The sequence below is a fragment of the Odontesthes bonariensis genome, chromosome 19 (genome assembly GCF_027942865.1).
Source record: "Odontesthes bonariensis isolate fOdoBon6 chromosome 19, fOdoBon6.hap1, whole genome shotgun sequence".
Taxonomy (NCBI): domain Eukaryota; kingdom Metazoa; phylum Chordata; class Actinopteri; order Atheriniformes; family Atherinopsidae; genus Odontesthes; species Odontesthes bonariensis.
Window position 1 is genome coordinate 33,432,548 of NC_134524.1, and position 16,427 is coordinate 33,448,974.

At 42.8% G+C, this 16,427-nt stretch overlaps 1 protein-coding gene across 1 annotated transcript in view; it reads right to left on the minus strand.

The window, feature by feature from the left end:
* Window positions 1–546: 546 nt before the first annotated feature.
* sh3tc1 (SH3 domain and tetratricopeptide repeats 1) overlaps window positions 547–16,427 on the minus strand; it is a 30,179-nt gene continuing 14,298 nt past the window's right edge. Inside the window, exons 10-19 of the mRNA XM_075451309.1 lie at window positions 15,282–15,326; window positions 13,840–15,177; window positions 11,740–11,880; window positions 11,439–11,660; window positions 11,167–11,347; window positions 10,619–10,769; window positions 9,091–9,213; window positions 8,794–8,944; window positions 4,151–4,347; window positions 547–3,970 (exon numbers count right to left, since the gene is read on the minus strand). Of these exons, the coding sequence (XP_075307424.1) occupies window positions 3,701–3,970; window positions 4,151–4,347; window positions 8,794–8,944; window positions 9,091–9,213; window positions 10,619–10,769; window positions 11,167–11,347; window positions 11,439–11,660; window positions 11,740–11,880; window positions 13,840–15,177; window positions 15,282–15,326 (2,819 nt within the window). The 3' untranslated portion in view covers window positions 547–3,700. The remainder of the gene's footprint in view (window positions 3,971–4,150; window positions 4,348–8,793; window positions 8,945–9,090; window positions 9,214–10,618; window positions 10,770–11,166; window positions 11,348–11,438; window positions 11,661–11,739; window positions 11,881–13,839; window positions 15,178–15,281; window positions 15,327–16,427) is intronic.

A 16,427-nucleotide genomic window follows, 5' to 3' on the forward strand; every position in this document is an offset into this window, starting at 1 on the left:
ACCACTTTTTCATTGTCCGTCATTTTGACTGACAGGGTCATGAAAATCCCATCACAATCTATTTTTACCCGTCGCTTTCATTTTAAAAATGCAAAACAAGGGCAAACTGCTCTCTGCTAAACTTTAGGGCGTATTTGCGCCGGCATATCATTAGTGCAAAATGTTTTGGGTAAAAAAAATAGGTTATTAAAGGAATTGTCGGAATGGCGGGATGTTTAAACAAAATAAAACATACCGTCATAGGAGGAAAAAGGTGTCGGAATGACGGGACGTTTGATAGAAAAGTGTTGCCATTCCGACAATTTGAGGCCCATGTCGGACTGGTGGCATGTCGGAATGTCAGCATGTCACCGGATCCTGCATCCTTTCAAATGTGTCTTCATTATAAAGTCTCAGTCGCTCCAGGTGAAGCATATTTGCCATTTCTCTCAACCACTCATCGTACGTGGGTGCAATGTCCGACTTCCACACACGGAGGATTATCTTCTTCACAGTCACGGTTGCAAATAGGATAGCTATTTTCTCGTATTTATTGTTTATTTGTTTATTTATTTGTTTATTTCAAGGATAGCCCCTTGAGATGCATCATTTCATTTTCGAGTGGGTCCTTACAAAAACATAAACATAATAATCAGTAGTATGAAATCATAATTAAAGGTAAGTCCAAAACAAGATACAAAACATTTAAACACAAAGACACCCATACTACACCCACACCCACAATCACTCACACTTAATGCTCCCCCAAGCCTAGCCATCCACCAACCAGTACATATGTACACATGTACATAAATATTCTTTACAGTACATACACACATTGTGACACAGCATCAAGGCATAAAGTAAAGCACAGTAGAAAAATCTAAATATAAGGTACTCGAGCACAAGCAACAGGCGAGTAGGTCCAGACTGACTGAGTCCAACAGAAAAACACAATCAAAAACAAGAGCAGGATGTTTGACAAAGAGTAAATAAAGATGATTTAAAGATATTAAAAGAGGTGATAGATCAGAGTTATTGCGGTAGTTTATTCCAGTCTGATGGAGCTTTAAACTTAAATGTAGTAGCTTTTAAAATAGGCAACCCCTTGCTGTAGTTTTCACTCAGGTATGCAGGAGTTTAATCTATTTGGGTTGTTGAACAATTAAAATCCATGTGTACTGAAAGCTGATTAATTGTAGTAGTTCAAATGTACGACTACTTTATTGAACTCAGTTTAGATTTCATTTACAGAGCCAACATGAGCAAGAAGAAAGGAGGAGACATCAGGCACTACTTTGGTGCCAAAAATGGTGAATTTGACATGTGCTGTTGTTTTAAGGAGACAGGAGAAGCGGTTGTGAGTGAGCAGGTGGGTCTACAATACTTTGTTGGTGACTGCTGACTGCAAAAGTTGTTTGTGTGGTAAATTATGTGCCCAATGAACTGTAAAATGGTGTAAAATGTGGTTTGTCATCGTCTACAGACTGCAGACATTTAGTTGAACAAGCCAGATACTGTAAGGATTGTAAGACTTCTGTTAAAGCTGCCGTCGGCAACTTTTTTTAGTCATATTAGCTTGAACTGTCATGGGATTCTGGAAGTAGAATATTAAATAGGCTGTTTAGGAAAAATCCCGAATTCTGTAGCTCCCTCTGAAGCCTGTAATCGTGCTTGCAAAAATCAGCGCTCCCGGCTGTTTTTAACCAATCAAGTTAGGTTTATTATTGATCTATTATCTGAGCAGAACAGTCACCAACCACGTCTTCCATGCTGAGCGTGAGTCTGCCCCAGCTTGTGTGCGCGCACACTGGTGTGAACTCACGTGCACAACCTCGTCCACAGAGGGGGAGGGACCTGAAAGTTGTATCAGTTCGAATTTTCCGACTTCAGACTCGGAATTTTGAAAACCTGCCGACGGCAGCTTTAACTGAAGCACGCTAATGTGCTGCACTGGGTTCCCTTTACACCCTGGAGAAAATGTTGACCCCCCAATTGTCACTGTATAATTCACACACTGGCTGTAACATTCAGGTAGTTGATATAACAGTTGTTTATTAAAAGGCAAATAATTTTGTCTAGTGCAAAACAACACAAGATATGATTTATTCTTATTCAAAAGAAGCTTATTGACAGAGAGCCATTTTTGGACATGATTAAAATCAGATAAATCAGATTGTTTTGAATATTGAATTTGTGAAATGTATGAACTAGAGGAGTATATTACAGTGTCATCTGCATATAAGTGAATTTGACAGTCAGAACAGATTTGTGGGAGGTCATTGATAAAAATAGAGAATAATAAAGGGCCTAAAGATGAACCTTGCGGTACACCTTTGTCAACAGTCTTAAAGTCTGACTGGCTGCCCTGAAAAAAAACACATTGACTTCTATGATGAAGAAAAGGGATGAAAATAAGCAAAGAGTCTGTAGAGAGACCAATAGTCTAAAAGGAGATAAATAGGCAAACCTCAGATTGAGGAGGAGTCATCCTGGTCATGGCACTCTGGACCAGCTCTTTATCCTTGTCCTCACAAGGATTGTTTGTCCCATCAGGGCTACCCTGATCTACCCTAGTCTTGTTGGCTCAATCAAGCAAAAACCTCCAGCAGGTCCTGTAGCTGTTTGCAGCAGAGTGTAAAGCAGCTGGGATAAGAATTAGAATCTCATGGTCCTAAGTCAGAAAAGGGTATATTGCCCATCCCTTGTTGGGAATGAGTCGCTCCTTCCTGCAAAGAGTGGCTGGGCTTAACCTCAGGGATAGTGTGAGGAGGTCAGTCATCAGAGAGGGAATCAGAGTAGATTGGCAACTCTTCTGCATCCAAAAGAGTAGGTTTTAGGGGGATTTAGGTTTTAGGCTTTAGGGGAGCAGGGAAGGGGTTTCAGACATGTCTTACTGGGATGAGGCATACGGACACAACCGAGATATGCTAGACTATATCATTCAGCTGATTTGGGAACATCTCTGTGTCTCCCCAAAGGAATTGGGGGAGGTGGCCGGGATCTCTGACTAGACTGATGACCTTGTGACACAGACTGATAAGTTTCGAATGGCTGAAAGGATTAAATGTTAAAGGCTACCAAGATGCAACTCAAAATCTATGACTTTTTAGGAGCAGTGCAGGAGCAGTCACGGTATCCATTCAAATAAATCGATGAATATTGGACTATAGAGCACCATTACCCTGATCACAGACAGTACTACAAAGGTGATGTCAAGAGGTGAAACGACGCTCTAAATCTATTACAAATGAAGCTTGAGAAACACCTCTCCTAATGATTTTGCACAATGCTCAATATCTCAGAGAACACTGGGATATTCAGAACCTGGGTTCTGTCAGCAAAAAAAGCACAAACAATGAAAACTGTTAAAAATGGATTAAACTTTTCCAACAGTTTTTACTCTGCATTTACCATCAACTGGGGATGTAACGTAAAGAAAAAAATACAAAGCTAAATTTGGAAATTTCTTATATTTAGGCTCAAATAAGAAAATGTGTTTGTATATTGTAGTACAATTGGAGAGTTCATGTCTGCATCTTGAATGCATCTTACTCAGCAATGAGTGTTTCTCTACACGAATGTGAAGTCTTGTTCATACACATTTTATAGTGCAATCAACAATTGAAATTTCATGAAAGCTGTCCAGTGAAAATATATTTTTTCTTTTTTTGTTCCAAAATAAAACACCAATTCAATCACCTGCTAAAGATCATTTTCTTCACACATTGTTTCTCCTACTTTCCACCATTACTGTATTTGACATGCTGCTATGCAACTGATCTGATGAGATATTAATCCTTCTCACATTCAGCTCTGCAGCAAATCCTCTTGCCTTCTGGTAAAAAAAGAGAGAGAGCTCCCGATCTTTTAAGAAGTTGTGGTAGATGGTGGCAAGGCGAGTGCATAGCAGCAGCTGAGACCTCTTGTTGCCAAGATCCATGGCTGCAGCTAGAGCTAGGTGGTAGTATCCAGCAGCATCGAACGGGTCCTGTAGAGAACAACGCAAGATGCACACTCAATTCAAAGAACATCTTATTCAGTCACCTTACATTGTATTGGAGATTGTTTTTACTATAATGATTGCATTTCTGTTTCTCTTTGTGTTGCTACTCACCACCAGATTCACAGGATTTCAGCTATTTGAAACGTCAGTCATCTAATTCCTCACCTTCAGATCACAGAATATGATGTCTCCCAGTGTTTGGTACACCCTCAGATAGTACACTGTTTCCTCATCAAACTCCAGAGGAGCTGGACAGTGGCTCAAAGTCTTCAGGTAATAATGCTCAGCCAGTTCATACTGTTCCAGATGGTGGTACAGTGAGGCCAGACGGTGGTAGGCCACTCGTTCATTCAGATGCTCACCTGTACGTGCAAGCAAACAAAAATGGATTTCAAGCTGTCACTGGATCACTTCAAGTTTCAGATTTAGTGCAACATTAACTTTTTAGGGATGATTGTGTTTGTCTATTTTGGACATTGGTGCTGTCATGGATGGTGGATGTGCGAGGAGAAGGAGGACCAAATGCAGATTTTTTATTCATGTCAAGTCTTTATTTGTGATTTTGGTTTCTCATGTCAGTCTTGTTTTTTTCAGTGATGTAGGTTTCTATTCCACATTTTCATTCAGTTTCTTCTTCTTCTTCAAGTTCTGGTCATTTGCCCAACTCACTGACCTGTGTCAATCTCGTCAGCTGTTTTCATTTAACAATCACTCTTCTCTACATTTAAAGGTGAAGTTTTTTTTTTTTTTTTTTAAACCTGGACCTTATTTCTGACATAAAATACGTTCATCTACTCACCGATAACAGTTTGGTGAAAGTCAGTGTCCTTCCGACGATATTTAGATTACTCAAGATCGGCGTTTATCCATATAACGGGAGATAACAGGGCAGAGACAATACAGCCTCTAAATAACATTATCTGTCTTTATTTCACCAATACTTTAAGACCAATGAATGACTGAATGCGTACTGTTGCACTGTTAGCTCAGAGCTGCCGTATTGTTGTAATTGGGGGCTATCGGAGGGCTTATAGGAAGCATTCTACACACGCGTCTACTGGGATGACGTCATTGACGTGCGCCGCTGCAGCACAACTCATTCACTCCATCGTACTCAAAGTTGTCGTCCATGTCGTCAAAATCTGATAAATATCCTGCCATGTTGCACAAAACTATCAGTAGCAAACAAACTCTGTGTGAAGTTAGCCGACCGTCACAGAGCACGGAGTGAATGAGCTGTGCTGCAGCAGCGCGCGGCCGTGCTTTTTGTTCTTAATAAATCGAGTATTATTTTCCGATAAACTCCTGCCTTCATCCACGTCTGCATTTAGGTCCTTCTTCTCCTCTTCCCACTACCCACCTTGACAGTGTCTTAAGATATCAATGTGACATCAAATCGCTCCAAGCTTGAAAAGTACAATGACACTTCACACCAGGTCACAATGGACTAAACATCAAATCTGCTGTCATGGAGACCTAAAGATAGTTTCAATGCAAATGGTGAAAAAAATCTGAACTTAGAAAGTTAAGTTGTTATTTACAATATAGCTCAAAAGATTTGTCTATCTTTAAAGTTGTCAGAGATTGGTGCACTCAAATTAGCTTAGGCCATTAGTTTGAAAAATTTGAGATTTGAGTGGAACTATATAGAAATTACTTTGATGTACACAAAAATGAATCCACTGGTGGTCATTATGATGATGATTACCCATCTAAAATCTTAATTTGCTTACCATTATTGGGTAAATACTTTTTCTTAAGTTTCTTTTGGGGGGTAGTGAGTTACTTTGAATAGTAAAACTATGGAACGCAAAATCAACGTATAAGAATAGAGTTTGTCAGTGTAAAAATTGTATGTATTGTATGTTCTCCCCGTTTTTGCGTGGTTTCTCTTTGGGTACTCCAGCTTCCTCCCACCATTCAAAAACATGTATGTTAGATTAATTGCCCATCGCCATTGTAAATGCTAATGGAGAAATCGTACACCCTGTCATAATGCCTGTTTCGAGCCTCTGCCAACCTGTTGTGAAACCTGCTGTACATAAGCACAGTCTAAGGCTACCTTTACACGGAAACGATCTGAAACCAAAACGCAAAAAGTGGCGTTTCGTTTTCACTTTTAAATCTGCGTTTAGACGAGCGTTTTAGGGTGAAACTCTGCGTGCATACGGAAACGCAAAAGTGTGCAAGCTACCTTCTTAACGACAGGGACAGGTGCCCGCATGTTTGTTACTTGTCCCTCAATGTGAGGACGGAGTTCCTCACTCAGGGCAAACAGAGACTCCTTCGACATGCGAAAATTTTCATGCCACGCTTGGTCGTCTACCACTCCATTCATGAAGTTATCCCACTACTGAGAAGTCCTCCCAGGTCTCACCCACAGCTATCTAGGTCGCCTGCTCTCTATGAACTTCAAGAATTTCGAGAACGTAGTTCATATTTTTGGTCTGTTCTTTACTACTCTCGCTCATCATTGCTGTTATCTGATGAAATCACCGCGCCTAAGGCGAGTTGAAAGTCCGCAGGGACGGACATGTTTATAGCCTACTGATGCGTTTCCCACAGTTTCCTGGCGCTTTATTATGCTTGTCACGTTATTTCTATGTGACGAGAAACGCAGTTTTGCGTTTTCATGGTTTACACGGTGGCGCGACAGTGGAGCGTTTTTAAGAATTCCACTCTGGAGGGCGGGTTCACTTTTTTGCGTTTTCATGCCCCCAAAACGCCGTTTCCATCTAAACGATATAGTGCATCCGCAAAAAGGTTTTGCGTTTTTAACCCGCTTTTGTTTCCGTGTAGACGGACCCCTAATATCCTGAAAATATGCTCTTACTAAGTTAACAACTACTACAGGCATTCTAAAATACTCAAACGCTTTCCAAATAAGGCTATATGGCACTGAACCAAATGCATTTGCTTAATCCAGAAATATAACATGCAAGTCTATTTTCTCAATCTTGGCTGTCTGAATCTGATGCCAAATCATGCTAGAGTGCTCTAAACACCCTGCGAAACCTGGTATTCCTGCCTTCTGCACAGTAGTATCTATAAAGCTATTCTTTTCTAAATAACTAGCTAATCTCTGTGCAACTAAACTAAAGAAAATCTTCCCCTCTACATTTAGGAGAGAGATCATCCGGAACTGACTCAGGTCCGAGGACTCTTTCTCCTTTGGAATAAGAACGCCTCCTGCCCTACGCCATGCTCTAGGAATAACCTGTTTCTCCCAAACTATTCTTAATTGCCTCCACAAAAACTTTAGGATATCAGGTGCACTTTTATAAACCCGGTAGGGGATTCCATTTGGCCCTGGGGCCGACGAAGCCTTTGCACGCCTGACTACCTCCTCAACCTCCTTCCACCTAGGTGGTCTAACATCCATCTTATGAGCCATCTCTCCTAATGGTGGCATGTCAGGTGGAAGGCCTACTACTCTACGCTGCTCAGGATCAGAATATGTATTTCTTAGATACTCTTCCACCTCTGACTTTGTTGCCTTAAGCTGCCCTCCCTTTTCCTGGTTAAACAACCCTTTAACAAACTTGAACGGGTCCCTATAAAATGCCGTCCTTACATATTCTTTCTTCTTTCTCTTTTTCCTAAGACATTCAGCCCTTCTGAGTATTGCTAGCCTGCCTCTCAATTCTTCCTGCAAAACATTAATTCCCTCTCTCTTCTTCTGTAGCTCTTTGTTTTCTTTCCTTTACCAATTTCTCCATCTCTTTTTGCCGTCTAGACTTACCTAAATGTACTCTTTCAACCCTCTTTCTATCTTGCTCCCCAAATCTCTCTACACCATAGGAATAAATTATATCTCCCATCTTCTCTAGCCTATCGCTTGCATTTCCTCCTAACCTACCCAATATTATCGACAAATCTTTATTGACTGCCACCCATTCTTTGTTGCCATTTGTCCTAGGCCAATTAACTCTAGCTTTCTGCTCCATATTTCTCTCTCTAACTGGCCTGTTCACCTCAGTATCAGCTGCATCCCTTCTTAGAACCTCCTCCTCCCCCTCCATAGCTGTGTTATTGATATCCTTCGGACTGTGGTTTTCTACCTGCCGCTGGACTTCATCCGACTTACTCGATTGACTTCTTAAAAAGTACTGATCGATGCGGCCACACTGCCCTTCTTTTACCACACATCTCTTTTTATTCCCTGATGCATTTTAAGGCCTCTAACTGATGTTACTTTCTGCCAGCCACAAGGACAAACCTGGAGCTTATTTCCCTCTAGTCTACCACTTTTATTCTCTCTAGCTACGCTCTCTCTAATCAGAGAACTATTCTGGCCAGTTCTAGCCCTAGAGAATAGGTCCGTGCCCCTATCCTTCACTGAGTCGCGTATCCACCTCTTAGTCGTGTTCGTTCCAGTGTCAGTTGCTATGTAGTCTGCCTGTGAGTCATCTTCCGCCCCTGCTCTCGCTGACTCTAGGGGTATTCTCCTTAATTTACTGGTAGCTTATGCTGGTTGGAACAAAGCTACTAGGCCTCGCTACCGCTACCATGGATTGCTAGCCGATGTTAGCACCTTTGGGGTCTTTGCCTCCTGTCAGCTGTCTTTCCAATCTGTCACATGATCTTTCCCTTGTTGTCAGCTGCCCTATTCGCAACAGTCACTAGCTAGGCTAGATTTGGATTCAAGGTAAACACAAGAAACTTGTGCTAAAGAAAAAATGGACCAGACTCAGTGAATAATCACCTATAATCCCTATATAGATCAGTGAGCAGTGCCAAACAAAATGTCATTGTTGTAAAAAGTAACCAAATTACAAGAATGAGAAAACCGTAGCAAAATGGCATACCCAGAGAGACACTGATGTCCACTGCAGTCTGAGCAAACTCTACCGCTTCTGCATACAACGTGAGACAGAGCATCACTTCGGTCAGCTTATTACACAACCTTAGCCTGGCACGAGTACTGTTGCTCTTCACTGCAATTGGCAGAGCACGGTCCTGCATGATGGAGAACACAGATAAAAAGCACAATAAAAATTATTACAACACATAATAGAATTATTGCAACTCAGTTTACTTTATAGTTAAAACTAATAATATTAATTTAAAATATCAAGTTTTGAGTCGTATTTTGGTAAGACAACCCTGTAGAAGGTGATAGCCTTGTCTCGGTCCTGGCAGCTGTTGAAGAAAATGTCTCCTGCAGCTTCCAGAAGCTTTAGAATGAAGCTGGTGTCTCCAGTGCTGAGAGCAACATCCTGGGCTGCCTAAAAAAAGACACAAACCTTTCAAAGTAAATATTTGAAGAATAATTGGGTTTTGGTCAGCTGCACGGTGGTTAGCATCGTCATGGTTAAGGAGAACATCCTTGAGGCCAACTGGAAATCCTTCTAAATTAAATTACACCCGTGCCAAAGTTTCAGCTCTTTTAGTCAAGCAGCTGTCAGCTGATTAAGTTGACCTCTGGGAGAACCAAGCCTGAAAGTGTTCGGGTTTGGGGTTTTCTGGACTTCAGTTTTGCTTTTCAGGTCTAGTTTTCTTGTCAGTTATTTAGTCATTTGTTTTTAATCGGGACTTTTGCTGTTTGTTCTCTAGTCATATATGTCTTTGTTTGTTGCTCTTTTCTTTGTTGGCTTTTGTTAAACTTAGCTCATCTGTGTTCTTGAGTTATTGGTTTCTTATCAGGATTTCTTCCGTTTGTATTAGTCTAGTCTTTAGTTGTTTGTTTATAGTTACAACATTATATAACTATACAATAATACGATAGTTACATTATTGTTTTTGTTACATTTTCTTTGGTCAGTTAGTCTAGTCTCAGTTCTATTTTTTTCCTTGTTCTTTATTCCCACCGATAGTTTTCCCTCAGTTCCCTCTTGTCTGATCATTAGCTCCACTGTCACCTGTCCATTATCCCTGCTGCAATGCTTTTATTTTATGTAAAGCACTTTGAATTGTTTGAACATGTGCTATATAAATAAATTTGATTTGATCCTCAGCTGCACTCGCTCATCAGTTCCCCTACAGCATTGCTGTATTTTTAGTTTCAGCTTTGAAAAAAAGCTTCTGTTAAGTCTTTGTCCGCCTCCGGTTTGATGTTCTGCATTTGGATCCTCTCTCGTCTCCTCGCCGCCTTCATCTAGGGAAGGAGGCAAGGTTTCCAAAAGCTGTGCATCACATCTTTGTCTGAGCTATTGCCTTCAACAGAGCCACCATCAAAGTCGGATTCAGGAGTAGAGATTTTCTTTGAGTTTTTCCACCGAAAGGCAGCCAAGATAGAGTGGGGCCAGGTGCTTTGATCTAAGCAGGAGCTGGAACCAGCGCAGTTTTCTGGAAGACGTTCCAGAGGGAGGCGTGGCTCTAAGGGTCTTCACCTCACCTCCTCAGCCACGTCTAAGCCTGAGCCAGAGGGAGCACCTTCTCCTGGGCCTCAGGCCTCAGTTCCTGGGTCTCCAACAGAGACTTTGTTGCAGCTGAAGCCAGCTCTTGTGTCATCCCTGGAATCACTGCTTCAGGCTCAGCCTTAATATGGTCTCCTGTGCCCCGGCCAACAGATCACCAATCTCCTTTTGTTAAAGTCTAAGCTTGAAGTTTGTTGAGAATTTAGGCTATTGAAAAAGATCAAAAAGACTTCCCTCATATTTAATGATGAAACTGATAAAACTGCTCTCTGACCTGAACATATATATCCACGAGTTCAGTTTGGCCGAGTAGATGGTAGATCTTCCCTGCTTTGAGCCAGCCGTATGCTTCCTTTTCTCTGCAGCCCAGGTCAATGAAGATACCTAGACTAGTCTTAGTGAAGTCAAGAGCAGCCCGGTATGCCCTAAAAAACATTGAGACACTTTAATCTGGAGGCAAATGAATGTAGATAGTTTTTTTTTTGTCACAGAAAAACACAAGAGGTCAAAGCTAAAGCTGTAAATTATGATGCTTATTCATTTCAGTTGGGTCAAAAACTGCTTTTTTTTCTCATTGATTACTGTGCCTTACATGTGGTATGCTTTAATGTTGGTCTAAACATGTTTTTACTTTTTTATTTCTCTTAGATGTTAATTAATCAGTGGATTAGTTTCTACAAAGCTTAGTGAAAAAGAGCTGCCTTTAATGCTGACATTTGTGCAGATTATGTACTGACAAAAATCTAAATTTTATTTTGCTAATGTACATGAAAAGACAATCAAATTGAATATCAAACATATTCCAGCTCCACGTGCACACACCTTTGTGTGCTCAGACTAAGGTAGAGCTGGCTGATGGCTTCCAGTGTGTCTCCCTCCTGCCTTCTGTCTCCTGTGCATCTCAACAGGTGAACCTGGTGCTTTCTGTAAATGATGCACTGTGCCTGGTCTGGACACTCATGCCCATACAGGTGACACAGGTGACTGGTTGCACTAAGCTGGCCTGAAAGAAAATCACACAGCAAAAACAAAAACACTATGTTAATACTGGATGTAAGAGCACGCACAAGCAACAGGTGGACTTCCACACTTACTGTCTGACAGGTTAGCTTTGGTAGCGAGCAGCAGAGCCCACTCGTAGCATCCTTTCCCATAGTCCAGCTGCTGCTGCTTCACATAGTGATGTCCCAGCTCCAGCAGCACTGTGATGAAGTTTGCCTCGTGGCCTTCTTCACTGATCTCAGAGAAGAGCTGCACAGCCTGAAGCAAGTGCCTCTGTGCTAATCTTTTAGCTCCAGCCTTCAGGCACAGCAACCCTTTGTGAAGATGAAAAGCCGTAGCCACATCACAATATTTTAACTAAACAATCCTATAGTGAAGGATATATAATCTTACCTAGGTTAGCCTGAGCTACAGCCCAGTTTGGCATGTCTTCATAATCTTGGCAAATGTCAGCAGCAGCCTGGTAGCTCTCTGCTGCCCCCTGGTGGTCATCCATGCATCGAAGCGCCACACCACGCATGTTGAGAACCACCCCTTTGTATTAAATTCAACACATTTACTTCAAAAGTGAAAGTGAAATCACTTCATATTAACTTAGGTTTCTGTTTATATCTATGAAATAAGTCAGCTTTGCAATTTCAAGAGTTCAAACATACAACTGCAGCCCTCATTAATACCAAGTTGTTGTCACCGTCACAATCTTAAAGGTCCTATGGCATGAAAATAAATGGAGGCTTTTATATATTTTTATAGGCTTTAGTGGTCCCCTAATACTGTATTTGAGTTTTTTTCCCCAAAATTCTGCCTTGGTGCAGAATTACAGCCAGTCCCAAAAATGAGCTTTCCTTAGGATCCTCAGAATGAGCTGTTTAGTGGGGGTGTGGCCTTACTTACGCCCGTGGTACCATGCGCAAATGTTTTGTGAATCACTATGGCACGTAGATGGCACGGCAGCCCTATGTCGTAAAACTAGCGAAACCTGTTGATATGAGCTTTGACAATATGGCGAACTAGTTACTGAACAACTCTCCTAACACAGTCAAATATCAAGCTACACAAGACACAGCAAAAAAGGGGTGCGTGAAGGGGAAAGCAGGAGTGAGGATTTTCTCATTTTCTCATCTGATTGCTCTGGTTTGCAAAGATGCACGTAGCGCGAGTCATTTCAATCAGGGGAAAGGCAGATATCGTGCGCGCCATAACACCAACAGCAGGACGGCTATCAAAACAACAAATAAGTACACTACACTCGCGTTACAGTAAATGAGGTGTCCACTTGCATTCCTCATGCTATTTACCGTTACATTAGCGACAGTGACCGAGCTATTAGCTGCAGAGCTGACGACACAGACAGACTGACCGTTTTGACTCTGGAACCATGAATGAATCATTATCCTGATGAAATGCACTGAATCTGCGGATTCATTCTTCTTCAGGAAGCTTAAAGTAGGGGGTTTTGGTCTAAAATGAGCGCTAACCATCTCATGGGCATGCAAACACCTCCAACAGCCCAGTTGGCAGAGATAAGAGCTTGCAGATGCTATTAGCTGCATAGCTAACCGTTAGCTAACGTTAGCTGCTAACGATACAAACCCTTTCCTGCGGTAACAAGCTATGTAACTATACTGTACATACAGGAAATCAACACAATAATAGAGCGTTAAATGACTTACTCTCAGGAATGAGATCCTTCCCCAAGTAAGAGACGAATGGAGCAGGAGATTGACAGGGGGATCGGTGCGGCGTCTGCAGTGATGCGGCTCTGCACCGGCTCATCGTGGTGAAGAAGGAGCTGAGCCAGAAGGCCAAGCTCTCGATTTACCGCTCAATCTATGTTCCTACCCTCACCTATGGTCACGAGCTGTGGGTAGTGACCGAGAGAACGAGATATACGCGAATACAAGCGGCTGAAATGAGTTTCCTCCGCAGGGGGTCTGGGCTCTCCCTTGGGCTCGGTATTAGCCCAAGTTCTGAAAACATTCGTAGGTGAAATATTTGGCGCACACACAAATCTCTTCGGTTCTGTCGTCACTTTCCCAGAAAAAAACAAAATGTGTCCACTGGCTCTTTAGAGGTTCTGATGCAGGAGCTCTGAACAGATTTTTTACATCCATGTACAGCGCAATGAGCTGGCCAAAGAGCTGTGGGCGGGGAAAGGCAGTTTATTGGCTCTGGGTGGAAACAACCTCCACGTCATAAACGGCGCCCACGTCATAAGCGGCGGCTTTCCCGATCAGGCCATCTGCATGGTCACATTTCCAAAGGCGGAGAATAATTTCCAGTGCATGGTTTAGGTCTATCGTCATTTTTAGCCACTGGGGGACCGCAGGCAGGCCAGAGGAACTCATATTAATGTTAAACAACCTTAAAAAGTGAAAATTTCATGCCATAGGACCTTTAAGACTAGCTTTGTTGCTTAATTAACTAGCTGCTGTCAGCAAATACACAGATAGATAGACAGATAGATATATAGATAGATAGATACCCACTAACCTTCCTGAACGGATGTGCAGTGCTTCAGCATGGAAGCTCGGACTGTGTCCAGTATATCCAAAGCAGTGTCGGGCTGGTTGTTGTAAATGTTGAGCCAGGCCAACCAGATGAGTGCACTGGTTTTATCTGGAACTGAGACTGGGACTTGCTCTGAAGATGGATTGTTGCTGATGAGATAATACATATGGTGAATAGCATGTTTAACCATTTTGTACTTGTAAAAGAGTTGGCATAGACTGAGTGTGAGCTGATGCCTCAAGACAGGATAAAGGGCACTTCCTTCTCCTTGGACCTTGGTAAAAGACAGGGCTTGCTGTAAATACGGAGCAACTACAGGTAGAATAGAGGTCTCGTGTTCTGTGCTCCCATCATGTTTGTTGGCATTGTCCAAAACTAAGAGCATACTGCCAAGGCTGTCAGACAGAGTGGCAGACGGCTGCAGAGAAGCTCTCTTAGCTGAACTTACACTGAGATGGGGAAGTTGGAGTTTGCTGTAAAGCTCTCCCAAAGTCAGGTATACATAACTGGGAGAGATGCTCCATCTTCTTTGTGCCTCTTCACAAACAACCAGTAGTCTTTCAAGATAAGGAACAACGAGATCCCCCTCGGCACGGATCCAGTGGTGTTTCGCCAAGAGGTAACAGGCCCGGGCCTCTGCTCTTTTGTTATGTGAGAGAACAGCTTTCTTGAGGATGTATTTAAGAACAGAGTTGTCCTCCAAGCTTTTAAAGCAATCTGGAATTCCAAGTAGCAAGGCAACAAGCCGCTCTGTAATATTAAAGAAACTTTCTTTGTTTTTCTGCAAAAGGTATATGGTTGCCAGGTTGGAGTAGATACTGGCCAACAACCTGAGGTCTGTGAAGCCCTCCCGTGGAACGCAGAGGGACTCTTCAAAGTAAACCCGGGCTTGGCTGAACTTTGACTTTCCAGCACAGAGTTTACCCAACAAGAAGCACAAACGAGTCTGTGTCCAAAAGAGACGTCTTTTCCTTGCCGTTTCCCTGGCAGCGCTAAGAAAGGCAATCAGCTCATCCTCATCAGAGTGACCTGCAAACATGGGGCAGGTGAGTAGTTCAGAAATCTGTCCGTACAGAATGCCAAAGTCTGCATTGTAGGCTTGTCCATCAAAGAAAGAGAGGAGGGGAATGAGATTCTCTGTGCTGTCCTTTCCCTCTACAAATGGTTGGACAGTGAAACAGGGCACACTCTGACGTTTTGAGTCCCCAGAAGTCTCATTCTTGGTCACAATGGAATTAGGTGATGAGTGTTTTTCTTGAGCAAGAATCCTCTGGATATTTTTCTTCAGTTCAGTCTGATGAGCGTCGCTGGAAGAGCTGACTGAAAAAAAATATGAGAGCATAAATATTGACATACAGAAGGGACAAGATACACTCACGCACTCATAAAACAATGAACATGATACACCGGTAGCAAATACTTACGTGTAGTTGATGTATTCTTTTCAGAGTCCTGGCAAGCAATCACATCTAATATTGGACACGAAAAGGTACAAGAAAGCAAAATGAGACATCATTTGGTAAGCTCATTAAATCTATGGAAATCTATGAAACTCCAATCCAATGGCTCCTATTAAATATCATGAAACTTATTTTACAGCTATTCATGTGACGTCACGCCGACGAGACCGCCGCCATATTTGTGTCCAATTCGACAGTTCTCTTTCAACATTCGTTTCGGTATCTCACTATGGCACACGCCCCCTCGCGTTACAGTTACAGTTACAGTTGACGCGTAGCTCACGGCGGCGGTGGACCGTGACGTCAAAATGACGTTTCAGGCCTGGCGCTTGCCTTGAAAAGACGGCGCAGCGCGTTGTCGTGCACCAGTCAACTTGGCTGCGCCGAGAACGACAAACCAGATGGATCGATGTGAGGCCAGGCTCAGTCAGGAGGTGCGTTTGTACAGCAGCTGTACGACACTGCAGTGAAACAGCACAGGGAGCACGTAAACTCCCAAAACTGGTGCACAGAGATGGGCAGAACTTTGGGGAAAGAGGGAGAGTTCTGTAAGAATGTGTGGAAGAAGCTACGGGACAGATACCTGAAGGCAAAGAAGAGGGCAGAGACTCCAAGTGGTGATGCCGGGGGTTTCAAACCTTCACCTCTATTAACTTAACTAAAAAATTGTAATTATCCAGATACTGCAGCAGTATCATTGATGACAGTATTCCTGCTCTTGACAGTGAACATTGTTTTCTTCTCCACTTTCGTGGTTGTAGAGTAGAGGTAACCGTCACGTAGCAGCGACACCTCTGTGACGGAGAAGATTGCACCTACTGGCACATCGACTTGTGCCACCATATAAAGCGGGCACAAAATCGTGACGTCATCAACACCGCTCGTGCTAGCAGACATGGCAACCATGCTAGAGGCTTAACCCACTCACAGTTAAGAACGCTGCACAGGGAGGCTCGGCGCTGGACTGGGTGGGCATGGAGGAGAAAGGTTTCTGCCACCTTCCCGCAGTCGAGCCCCTCCTGGCATCCCACCTCCACCCCGCCTAGAAGTCCACCATGACGGCGTCAGCCCCGCATTGCCATCTAAGGCGGAATGCTTCCAGTCCTCACT